The sequence below is a fragment of the Arachis stenosperma genome, chromosome 9 (assembly GCF_014773155.1).
Source record: "Arachis stenosperma cultivar V10309 chromosome 9, arast.V10309.gnm1.PFL2, whole genome shotgun sequence".
In the NCBI taxonomy this organism is placed as follows: Eukaryota; Viridiplantae; Streptophyta; class Magnoliopsida; order Fabales; family Fabaceae; genus Arachis; species Arachis stenosperma.
In genome coordinates this window covers 23,451,319-23,464,298 of record NC_080385.1, presented here as the reverse complement: position 1 = coordinate 23,464,298, position 12,980 = coordinate 23,451,319, and the positions used below count along the sequence as shown (strand labels likewise).

General features: G+C 38.9%; 1 protein-coding gene across 1 annotated transcript; it reads right to left on the bottom strand.

Annotated features, from left to right (window-relative positions):
* Positions 1-8,072: 8,072 nt before the first annotated feature.
* On the bottom strand, positions 8,073-9,727 carry LOC130950556 (UDP-glucose flavonoid 3-O-glucosyltransferase 7-like). The gene has a single exon (XM_057879086.1). It carries the CDS (start codon positions 9,660-9,662, stop codon positions 8,202-8,204), a length of 1,461 nt encoding a protein of 486 aa, XP_057735069.1. The 5' UTR covers positions 9,663-9,727; the 3' UTR covers positions 8,073-8,201.
* Between the last annotated feature and the right edge of the window lie 3,253 nt (positions 9,728-12,980).

Below are 12,980 nucleotides of genomic sequence, written 5' to 3'. Positions count from 1 at the left end.
TCTCCCCACTCAAAACCGTTCTTTTTCAACAAGTCAGTCATAGGAGCCGCATGCTTAGCATAGTTGGAAACAAATTTTCTATAATAACTGGTCAGCCCCAAAAATTCTCGTAATTGCTTCAGGGTGTTCGGCTTTAACCAAGACAAAATAACCTCAACCTTAGAGAGATCCACACCAACACCTTGGGCACTCATTATATGTCCCAAATACTCGACCTGAGTTTGACCAAAGTGGCATTTAGATTTCTTGGCAAAGAACTGATGTTGGGATAGGACTGTGAGGGCAGTAGTTAAGTGAGAGAGATGCTCCTCCCATGATTTGCTGTAGATGAGAATATCCTTGCAAAACACAGTAATATATTTGCATATATATGGCTGAAAAATGCGGTTCATAGTCGCTTGGAACATAGAGGGAGCATTGGTGAGCCTAAACAGCATCACAACAAACTCATAGTGTCCCTCATTAGTTCAGAAGGCTGTTATAGGAATGGCCTCCTCACTCATGCGAATTTGATGATGCCCAAACCGTAAATCAATCTTAGAAAAATAAGCCGCACCGAATAATTCATCTAATATATCTTCTATGGTGGGAATAGGAAATTTATCCTTCACCGTGATTGCATTCAAGGCACGATAATTCACACAAAATCTCCAGCTCCTATCCTCTTTTTTTTTTTACCAAGAGCACAGGGCTAGAGAAAGCGCTCTGGCTCTCTCAAATCACCTCTGATTTTAGCATTTCAGCCACCAGTCTAGCCATTTCTTCTTTCTGAAAATTTGCATATTTGTAAGGTTATACATTTACTGGCTTTGCTCCCGGATCAAAAGTGATTTGATGGTCAATATATCTAGTTGGGGGTAAGCTGGTGGGTTCTAGTGCGGTATTTTATAACCCACAAACTAACCGACAAGTGCACCGGGTCGTACCAAGTAATACTTCAGGTGAGTGAGGGTCGATCCCTCGAGGATTGATGGATCAAGCAACAATAGTTGGTTAAACCACTTAGTTAGGCAAGCAGAAAAGAGTATTTTGGTATTCAAAGAGCATTAAACAATAATTAAGAATTTCAGAATGGAAGCAGTAAAGAAGTTGTGAAATATATATGGAGAAATAGTTAAGGTTTCAGAGATATCTATTTTCTGGCTTGATTTTTCTTATTAATTTATTTTAATCATGTAAGATTTAATTCATGAAAAACTATATGTGACTAGACCCTAATTCCTTAGACCTTTCTAGTCTCCTCTAAAATTCATTAATTGCCAATTCCTTGATCAATTAATTCTAATTAGAAGCTACATGATCAAATTCTAGTTTGTATGCCACAAAAATTCTAATTACCCAAAAATAAGGGGATTATATGTCACGTATCCTATTAAATCCAAATAATTAAAATTTAGGAGAAATTGTTTTCAAGCTATTGTTCAAGTAAAGAGATTTTCCAAGTTATACAAGAACATAATTAGAACATGGTCATACTTTCGTTCCACCCAAATTCATAAAATAAAGAGCGAAAATAATTCTTGAATTATAAATCAAAACATGAATTAAAAGACAAAAACAATAGAATCAATCCATACAAATAGACAGAACTCCTAACCTTAACAATGGAGGTTTAGTTGCTCATGACTCAGAGAAGAAAACTAGGATTCTGGTAAAATTATAGAGTACGGAATGTAAATTGGAATAGAATCCCCTAATGGAATCCCCCGGAATCCCCCTAAAGAAGAAAATTTTCTCCTTTTTATAAATAATCCTAATTAATTTAAAATCTAATATCTAAAATTAAGATAATATCTTTTCCTATTTTCAAATTCAAATTTGAATCAGAATTAATTAAATAATCCATGCCTTGTAACGTGGAGACCACTTGGCTTCACCGGATCCGTGCCTAACTTGGCAGAAAGCTGCGCCTTACTTGAGTGCCAAAATGAGGCCCAAAAATCGCCCCCAGCATTTTCTGTACGTGGCGCATGTCACACGTACGCATCAGTCACGCGTACGCGTCGATGGTCTATTCTGCGTGTCACGCGTACGCGTCAGGTACGCGCATGCATCGCTGTGCAGCTTCGCTTTTCACGCATACGCGTCAGTCACGCGCACGCGTCGCCATGGAAAGCTCTAAATCACGCGCACGCGTCATGTACGCGCACGCGTCAGGTACACGCACGCGTCGCTCCTCACTGTCATCTCCTTCAATTCTTGTGCTGCAGAAACTCCATTAAATCCAGCTGAATGCTACCTAAAATAAATAGAATTGCACAAGACTCAAAGTAGCATCCAGAGTGGCTAAAAGACAATTAATTCTAGATTAAACTTAACAAATTTATTGCAAATTCAATAGGAAAAGACAAGAAAGATGCTCATGCATCAGGTTCCTTAAAGACCTGATGGAACTCCTCTGAAATGTGTTGGACTTCATCCACCAGTGCGGTTACCTCGACTTCCCCTTTTTCCTCTTTCACCACTTTCAAGTGACAGAATCCGGCAATGACCTCGCTTGTCACCGTCTTGTGCAACATTCTGTTACTAATCCCCTCTGATTGGAGGATCCGCTCACCTTGCAAGGTCACAACAACTTCATTAACCATAAATTGCATAGTGAGAAGTCTATAGTGAGTTGTCATATACCCCAGGCCCATCAACCATTGTACCCCTAACATAAGGCTGCACACTATAGGTCTAACACAAAGGCACCAAGGTTAAATTGATAGCCCTGCATCACTAGAGAAATGTTCTCACATCTGGCCTTACACCCAATAACGTCTCCATTACCAACCAATACTTGAAGTGGTGTTACTTGCTACACCAGCAAGCTGAGTTTATCGGCCACACTAACCTTGACAAAATTGTGGGTGCTATCGCCGTCAATTTGAATCATAACAGGCTACCCTAAGTATGTTCTCTTTAGCCGAAAGGTGGTGGGCTGGTATTGGCCCACCATAGCATTAAAGCTGATCTCTGGTGGGTTGGATGGATGATGATCGGCTTCTTCGAATCGGTTGGTGCAACCACCGCTCATTCTGGTTCTCACAGGATTTCCTACATCTCTTCTTCTCCCACCAGTAAGTAGCAAGCAATTTCGCATCGATGAGTGGGGGACCACTTATCCTCACAATAATAGCATAAACTCTTCTCCCGTTTTTGTTTGATTTCTGCTGTGGTAAGCTTCTTGAATGGGTGAGATTGGTTTAAGTTTGATGGTTGGGGGTTATGTGGGGCTAAATGTCTAATAGGGCCTGATTGGGGTGTCAATCTAACAGGGTTCAGTGGTTGTTTTGGTGGTTGTGGTCTATTAGTAGGCATTGTATGATTGGGGTTGCTTGGTGTTTTGGCTCATAAATTTTAGCAAGAGAGACAACCGTGACATAGGAGGTAGGTTTAGCTAAGAGTAGATCACACTTAAGGTTGTCTTGTAGTCCAGTCACAAACAAAGAAATTAACCTATCTTCGCTTAAACCAGTCACTTGATTTGATAAATATTCAAATTGACTCTAATATTCAGCAACAGAATTCACCTGCTTCAACTCTTTAATAGTAGCTTTAGGGTCATAAAATATATTTTTGCCAAATCTAGTAATTAACGCATCTAAGAATGAATCCCAAATTTATTGAATATTGTTATTGACTCCCCATATGTACCAATTATACGCAGGTCCAGTGAGATGGAAAGAGATTCGTTTCTGGAACCATATACCACTCAAAGTATTTTCAGACATTGAATGCCCACTCTTCGACTCCATCACCATCGAACAAAGGTAGCTCAATCTTCATCCTTTTTCAAGGTCGGCAGCGAGGGTCGAATTGGCGATCCCAAGGATGTTGTGATCCCTTCTCATGGTGAGTCACACTTGACCTCCTTCAGCTTAAGAGTTCCCTTCAACGTAACATTGAGCTCTTTCAAGGCCTCTTTCATGGTAGACAATTACTTGTCATTGGACGTAAATTTGCTGCTCAACTCGATGTGACTTCGTTGCAAGGCGGCAATCTCCGTTTGTGAGAGGGTGAGTTCATCCGAGACTTCCATGACAGAATCTCTTAACGAAAGTACCAAATGATGGTTCTGATTATGTAAAGAAGAAGAAGGAGAAGAACTGTATAGTAATTTGTATGTGAATTCAAATGTATAAAAGAAATAATAGGTAGAAATGAATGAATGGACTGTGAATTTAAGAATGAAGAAATCTAAAGAAACCCCTCCTTTGAGTTGAAGGAGAAACTCCTAATAGATTCCACAATGATTTCTATATTATTCTTCAAATCTGTAATTTCTTCTTTTTATCATAAGATCCACTCATTCTAACAAACTAGCCACCTCACCTCCCAAGTGTAATATCTTACTGTGTACTCCATCAATTAGTATAGTATACTCCCTCAATTAGTATAGTCTTTCATCCATTTTGGAGCTTTCATCACTCTCTTTGGACCATCTCTCACCTCATTCACTAATTCTGGCCCAACCTCTTCACTTTCTGAACCATTTTCAGCATCTTCAAGTGGGCCTGAAACTCTTGCTGTGCTTCACATCTCAAACATTATCCTTATGATTTTGGTCTCCCATTGTATTTTTCAAAGATAGTGATGCGTGAGCATCTTGTACCTTTTTTCCTTCATTTTTTAGTTGTTTTTAGTTAGAATTTATTAAGTTTTATTATATTTTAGTGCAAAAATTCTCTTTGAATACTACTTTGAGTTGTTTTGATATTTTTTATTATTTCAGGTAAAATTCGGGCGAATTTAGCAGAGTTTTGTGCAAAATCAAAGGAAGAAAATAGATGCTGTCAACCCTGACCTCCCTATATTCCAACGAGTATAACTTGAGCTATAGAGGTCCAATAGTTTTAACGGCGTTGGAAAGGCAACTTCTAGAGCTTTCCAACGATATATAATAGTCTATAATTTTCTTTTGGAATCACTACCAAATCTGCCGCTAAACGTCGAGCCTGGTGTTTAGTGCCCAAAGAAGACAGAAAAATGCCAGAACTTCCCCTTGCCGGCGCTAAACGCCAGAATACGGGTCAAACTCACCCAAGAGAGCATCTTTAGTGGGATTTAGCTTTTAATTATCATCTTTTATCTAATTTTTATAATTTTTACTTACAAACAAAATCTTTTAGATTTATAATTGAATATTCTATTTTAGTTTCAAATCAAATTAGGTTAGATATAAAAGGAAAATGATTCACTCTTGAGAGGGGAATCTTGGCTCTCTCTTCCGCACATTTTCTAGAACCCTTATTTTCTCTGTAAATCATGAGCAACTAAACCTCTTCGGTGAAGGTTAGGAGCTCTGCTTATTTCTATGGATTAAAACTATTGTTTTTCCGTGTTAATTAATGTATTAATTCAGTTTCAAGGATTATTTTCGTTCTTAATCTCATGAATCTGGGTGGAACAAAAGTATGACCCTTATTTTACACGTGTTCTTGTAATTCTCGACAAAGCTATCTCGTTTGAACAACAGCTTGAAAACAAATTTCTCCTAAGTTGCTAATTACATAAACTAATTGGGATATATGACATGTAATCTTGTTAGCTTTGGGTAATTAGGATTTTTGTGACCATAAATTAGTTTTAAACTTAACCCTCTAATCGGAATTAAGTGATAACAACGGTGGCAGTTAATGAAGGTTAGAGAAGACTAAATCACTAAGACATTAGGGTTTAGTCATTTACAGTTTGCCATGGAATGAATCTTGCATGATTAAAATAGTTAGTAAGAAAACTTAATCCGAAAAAGTAAACATCTCTAAAACGTTAATTATTTTCTCTCCCTATTTTTACACCAACCTTTTAGTTACTTTCTTTGCTCTCTTATTTACTATTTCTTGTGTTTTCAACCATCAACAATCTTTTTCTGTTTGTTCAGTTCGACAATTCTCGTGAGATCAATCCTTGCTCACCTGAAATATTACTTAGATGACCCAGTGCACTTGTCGATTAAGCCGTGCGAATTCACAATTTGCGCACCAGATAGTAAGATTTTGTTGATACAAAAAGAGTGGTCTAAAATGGGCAAAAGGCAACAGTAATTATAGAAATATTCCACCAGAAAATAATCCTAATAAGAAATATAACTACAAATAAAATACAACTTCGATCTGGGGGAGAATGCTAAGTTCATCCTCTTCCTTTTTGTTTTGTTTGATGTTATATCAAAAGATAAGTTTAATATTTTCAAAGTTACCACAATAACATTAACAACCAAATAATTAGAGTTTGTTTGAAAATTTATCAATTAGAATTTATTTAAGAATGAGTAAAGTAATGTTTTTGTCCCCAACGTTTGGGGTAAGTCCTATTTGTATTCCTAACGTTTAAATCGTCCTATTTGTATCCCTAACGTTTATAAAAGTGATTCAATGCTATCCTACTATCAATTATGCTAACAAATCAGATTATATTTTTCAATTATTCTCACTTGGATGTATTCATTCTCAATTAAGTATCACTTGGATGTGTTCAATTTTAATATTATAACCACTATTTGTGTTTAGATTCAATTATGTCCCTAAAAAAGTGAATTATGTAAATGTTGTAGGAATTAGTTTCAATTTTTGATGAGCTATTTTTCGGAATGGATCATTAATTTTATTCCAAACATTTGTATTCTAATTTCAAGAAGAGATTTTTAAAACTCAAACTAAAGTGTTCATGATGTGTAATTGATGGCAGAATAACATTGAATTACTTTTACAAACGTTAGGGATACAAATAGGACGATTTAAACGTTAGGGACGCAAATAGAATTTACCCCAAACATTAGGAACAAAAACGATACTTTACTCTTTAAGAATTATATTTTTTTTTATTTTAAAACAAATAAAAAAGAATAACTTAAAGCCAACGAACTATAACTCAAATAATATAATCTTTCTATATTTATTCAGAGGTCTTGAATTTTTTTGAGAATTCTAATTTTTATTTGTTTTCAATTACAAATCAGATAAAAAAGTCTTATTTTAAAATTAATTCTCACACTAATCAAATTCAATAAATTTTATTTTTAAAAAATAAATTTTTTTTCTCAAGTTAGAATAGTTTCCAAATAAACAAGCTTTTAAAAAGTTCTTAGCAACAAAAGTCTAGGAAAAATTATTCTAAAAGAACCGTTAGAAAGATTTAATTATTAAAAAGGATTTTTAATACTAAAATTATTAAGAATGACAAATTTTTTTTATAATATTTAAGAAGACGATCCAAATCTTTTATAAAAAAAATAAATATATCTTTAATTATTTTTATTTAGTTTTTTATAATCTTTAAGTTGATAAATTTTATTTCTCTTAAAATTTTAGTAATTTTTATTAATTATTTATTTATTTTTATTTTTATAATCAACATATAGCCTTTTTATTATGAAGTCTGCTGAACTATCTGATTGAAGTTTGATTCTCTATACCAATGAGTTTTTTGCACTTCTCCAATGGATTGGCGAAGACTTTGAATTGCTTGAACAAGTGATCTACTTCACCCATGAACTTGGTATGTCAAGGCTATGAGATATCTGCAGTCCAAATAGAACAATGATTTCCACCGTGATCATGAACATATACACCACACGTTGCCACGGCGGAATCTGTGACCGTACAATTGGCGTCGATTTTCATCCATGCTTGAAAAGGAGGAAACCAAGCTATATAATCAGGTTAACTTAAGTTTTAAACTTACCTAAATTAAATAAAAAAAATAATTAAAAATATATTTATCTTCTTATAAAAAGATTTAATTTTTTTTAAATATTATAAAAAAATTTTATCTTTTTTAACAATTTTAGTATTAAAAATTTTTTTTAATAATTAAATTTTTTTAATGGTCCATTAGAATAATTTTTTCAAAAGTCTAAACCATTCTAATTAAAAAAATATAGGATACCAATATATTATTTGTTAATTTATTGTTAATAAATATAAATTATTATATTTTAAATATATATATAAAGAGATACATTCAGAAAATATATTTATAAAGATATTTTTATTAGACACAATCATAAAAAAAATACTTTTATTAAATATATCCACAAAAACACTTTCATAAAATACGTTATAAATAAGAGTTGACAGAAATTAAAATTGATAAAAATACTATTGATAAAAGAGCGGAATTGTTTCGATTAAAAAAGGTCACAAGGGACTTTATTGCAACGGTGTAAAAAAATGGCTGCTCATCACCGGATAACAGACTTAGCGAAAGCTAGCCAGCTAGGTAGAAGTTGCAGGTGCTTTGAGCGCCACAAGCTTCTGAAGGTGATCAATAAGTTCCGTCAAAGTGTTGTATGAGGACCCACCTTCCTCAACCGCTTTCAAAGCCTTCTCTTGCAACTCCTTGGCTCTTTTCCTGATCTTCTCCGCTTCATCGCCTCCGTCCATCAACCTCTTCACCGCCTTCTCTATCATCTCCGCGCTCACCACTTCCTTCGGGGTGTCGTACTGCGATATGATCCACTCCACTGCACCCACCTCCACCCCAATACCGTGCACCTCACTTATCACCTTCTCAATGAAGTATTGATCCCCAGACGTTGGCATTGTTATCATGGGAACCCCAGCAGCTACCGATTCATTCACAGAGTTGGTTCCACAGTGAGTCAAGAACGCTCCAATAGCCGCATGATTCAAGATCAACGGCTGCGGCACCCACTCTGTTATCACCATCCCTCTCCCCTCCTTCTTCATCGTCTCTACAAACCCTTCCGGCAACCATTTCCCTTCTGTTTCTTCAACTCTGTTGTTCTTGTTCCGCGAAACCACCCAAATAAATGGGTGCCCTGAGCGCTCCAGGCCCAACGCTAGCTCGTAAAGCTGCTTATCAGTTAAACGGGCCAATGAGCCAAAAGCAACGTAAACCACGGAACTGTTTTTCTTGGTTGAAAGCCATTTCAGGCACTCGTGTTCGCTATCAACGGCTCTTGGAACGGTTTTATGCACCATGAGATCCGTGGGACCGATATGCCATACTCTCCGACCCGTGATCTTCTCGTAGTGCTCGGCGTACTCTGCGTCAAGCTCCTTGAAGCTGTTCACGATGACTCCGAGGCTCTCCTTCTCTGCGTCAATGGTGGGCTCCATGACTTTGTTGAAAGTCGCCATGGGCTTCACGGGGAAGGTGATCTTGTGAGGTAGGCCCGGGATAGTGTACGGGCCCGTGTTGGATTTCAAGATCTCGGGATGAGCTCTAATGGCTTCTACCACGCACATGTCAAAGATCAACAGAGGGTTGAAGGTGAGCCTCGGGATCTTGAAGCGTCTCGCAGTGGCTTGGCTCCACGTGAACATGATGTCGGCGATGAGAGCGTCCGGGAGGGACTCCTCAATGAAGGACTCCACTTGCAACTGGATGAGGTGCGATGCAATGCAGAGCTTCCCGGCGGCGGAATTGTCGTCGACGTCGGAGAAATTCTCGACGCCGGGGGGAAGACCGACTTGTTCGGCGGGGAAGTTGATGGTGTGGATGCAGATGCGGTCGGAGGCGTTGTCATGATCGCCGCCGCCTCCGATGATGGCCTTGTCAATTAGACGGGCGTTGGAAGGGGTGGTGATGATGGTCACGTGCTGTCCACGTGAGGCCAGGAAGCGTGCTAGGTGTACGACGGGGATTTGGTGACCCCGCGCGTAGTATGGCAGCAAGTGTATCTTCAATGGCCGCGACGTCGACTTTGTCATTTTTGTTGCACTCGAAGAAAACTGTTCCTGTGTTAATCTCTCAAATCTCAACTTATATTAGCAGTATTATTTACTTGGGAGTCGGACTAAAATCATTTAAAAGTGGCATTATTTACTTGGGAGTCAGACTAAAATCATTTAAAAGTGGCTTCACGCTTCTCGCGAGGGGATTAAATTTTAAAAGAGGTATGACAAGTGTTAGGTTTAATACTTTTTATTAATACGTAGTTAGTTGCAGTGTTTCTAGCTACTGTGCTCTAATTTTCTTCGGGTAAAGTTAGGAACATAATCATTTAAAATTATTTATTTAATTTAATATTTATAATGTTATGTATATAATATTTAAAATTATAAATTTATTATATTTAATATTGTATATTATTTAAAAATAATAATAAATATAAAATAAGATAACTTTTGATTGATTTAAACTTGTTTTATTATTTTTTAAATATTTTCATTTTTTGTTTGATCTCTGGATTATTGGCACTTTACTTAATTTAGAAATTAGGGTATCATAATTGTTCATACCCTGGCCCAATGTTAAGGGTCCAGGTCCAACTAAAAGGCCTAATCCAATAGATTAAGCCTAGCTAAGCACCGACCTTCAAATAAGAAGTCGGTGTTCACCACGACTTGCTTTAAAGAAGTCGGACATGAGATTAACTGGCAGATAAGCACTCATTCAAATGAGTAACCGCCCCTAAAATCTCTCTAACCGCTTCACAAAGCCATATCTTAACCTCCCTAAGATAATGGGACGGTTAACACCCTAAAGATACGGCACTACTTCAACGGTGGTTATTGGCTCACCACTATAAGTACACTGACACTCCTCAGGTATCTCTAAGCCCAATACTCTCTAGACCTGCTCACACCCTTGCTAACTTAGGCATCGGAGTGTCTTTGCAGGTACCACCCCCCATTCACTCGTGAACACAAGTCGGACGGAGTCTCCCGAGCTGCATACTCAGACGGAAACTTCCTCCTTCACACATTTGGGCCAGTCAACGCCATCCGTTCAATCCATCTCCGGTTACCCACCGTAACATTGGCGCCGTTGCCGGGGACCCGAGAGATCATCCATTGATGGCGGATAGATCCCACGAAGAAGGCCATGCGGAAACAGATTCCGAAGAAGAGAATCTGGACGCAGGTAATAACAATGTGGACTTAACCCTCCACCAAGAGGTTAACGATCAGCAGAGAGAAGGCACCTCCGGGGTAAAAAACCCGAAGGCAAACCCCTCAGTCGAGCGAGAATCGGAAAAAAGCGGACCATCCCACATAACTGAACTAATGGGGTTAGTCCACAGCCGCCTGGAGCAGTTAGAACATGAGCGGGAGCGACAAAAGGAAACAGAGAGGTATCTAAAAGAGGAGATGGAACGGCGAAAAGAGTTAGAAAGGAAACTCTTAAAGCTGGAATCTTCCTTCAAGAATCACAACTCCCGCGACGAACAAGAAGAGTCACTCTTAGGTGAAGAAGATCCTTTTAGCGAGGACATAATGAGGGCAAAAGTTTCGAGAAACTTCAAAAGCCCTGATATGGACCTCTACGATGGAACCACGGATCCAAAGCATCACCTAAGCAACTTCAAAAGTCGGATGTACCTAGCTGATGCTTCCGACGCTACGCGATGCAAGACTTTCCCGACCACCTTATCGAAAGCAGCGATGAAGTGGTTCGACAGCCTTCCCCAAGATCGATCACCAGCTTCGAAGACCTCTCAAGGAAGTTTTTGATGAGGTTCTCAATTCAAAAAGACAAGGTGAAACATGCACCGAGCCTCCTGGGAGTAAAACAGGAGGTCGGAGAATCTTTACGAGCCTATATGGAAAGATTCAACAAAGCATGTTTGGAGATCCAGGACCTGCCCACAGAGGCAGTCATAATGGGGCTAGTCAATGGGCTCAGAGAAGGTCCCTTCTCACAGTCCATATCTAAAAGACACCCCGTTTCTCTAAGTGATGTACAAGAAAGAGCTGAAAAGTACATCAATATGGAGGAAAACGCCAAACTAAGAGACCCGAGTGGACGACCTGGGCCCCCTCCCTCAACAAAAGAGAGGGAAAGGGAAACCAAGAAAAGAGAAGAGCTCAGTCTCGAAAGGCCAAGGAAATATCACTCTTATACTCCCCTGAAAGTTTCTATAGTGGATGTATACAGAGAGATTTGCAACACTGAAAGACTGCCACCCCCTAGACCCATTAAAAATAAAAAAGGGGGAAGCCGCAGCGACTACTGCGAGTACCATAAAATATATGGTCACTCCACTAACGACTGTTACGACCTTAAGAATGTGATAGAAAAGCTGGCTAGAGAAGGTCGGCTTGATAGATATCTCATAGAAAGGTCGGACGGTCACGGAAAGAGAAAGCGAGATGATATGGACAGAAGAGACCCACCACCGCAGACCCCAGAGAGACATATCCATATGATCTCAGGAGGATTTGCGGGAGGGGGACTCACCAAATCCTCTCGCAAAAGACATCTCAAAAGAGTCTACCAGGTCGGAGAAGAGTCACCCGACCTTCCTACCATTTCATTCACAAAAGAAGATGGGCAAGGAATAATCCCTGGACACGACGATCCAGTGGTAATAACTATGATCCTAGCAAATGCCCATCTCCACAGAACCCTAGTAGACCAAGGAAGCTCGGCGGACATTCTCTTCAAGCCTGCTTTCGACAAGCTAGGGTTAGATGAAAAAGAATTAAGGGCCTACCCCGACACCCTGTATGGATTAGGAGACACGCCAATAAAACCACTGGGATTTTTGCCCCTCCACACCACTTTTGGAAGAGGGGAAAAATCAAAGACTCTGAGTATAGACTTCATAGTCATCGATGTGGGGTCAGCTTATAATGCTCTAATCGGCAGAGCTACCCTCAATCGACTCGGAGCAGTGGTATCTACCCCTCACCTCTGCATGAAATTCCCGACCCCAACGGGAATAGCAACGGTAAGGGGAGATCAAAAGTTAGCAAGAAAGTGCTACAATGAAAGCCTAAACCTAAGAGGAAAGGGCAGAGAAGTTAACACAATAGAACTCGGCGGTGCAAAGGCCAAAGAAGAGCTGCGACCACAACCGGGAGGAAAAACCGAGGAGATACAGGTTGGTGAAGAGGAAGGGAAAAACACTCATATAGGAGCCAACCTAGGGGAAACTCTAAAACAAGGGTTGACTAAGCTCCTAAGAGATAATTCCGATCTCTTCGCCTGGAAGGCCTCCGACATGCCTGGGATTGACCCCGAGCTCATGTCCCACAAGCTCTCGGTTTATCCAGGATCCCGACCTGTACAACAAAGAAGAC

Excerpts from the sequence above, each read along its gene's own strand:
- LOC130950556 (XM_057879086.1), bottom strand. The coding sequence starts at position 9,662 with ATGACAAAGTCGACGTCGCGGCCATTGAAGATACACTTGCTGCCATAC.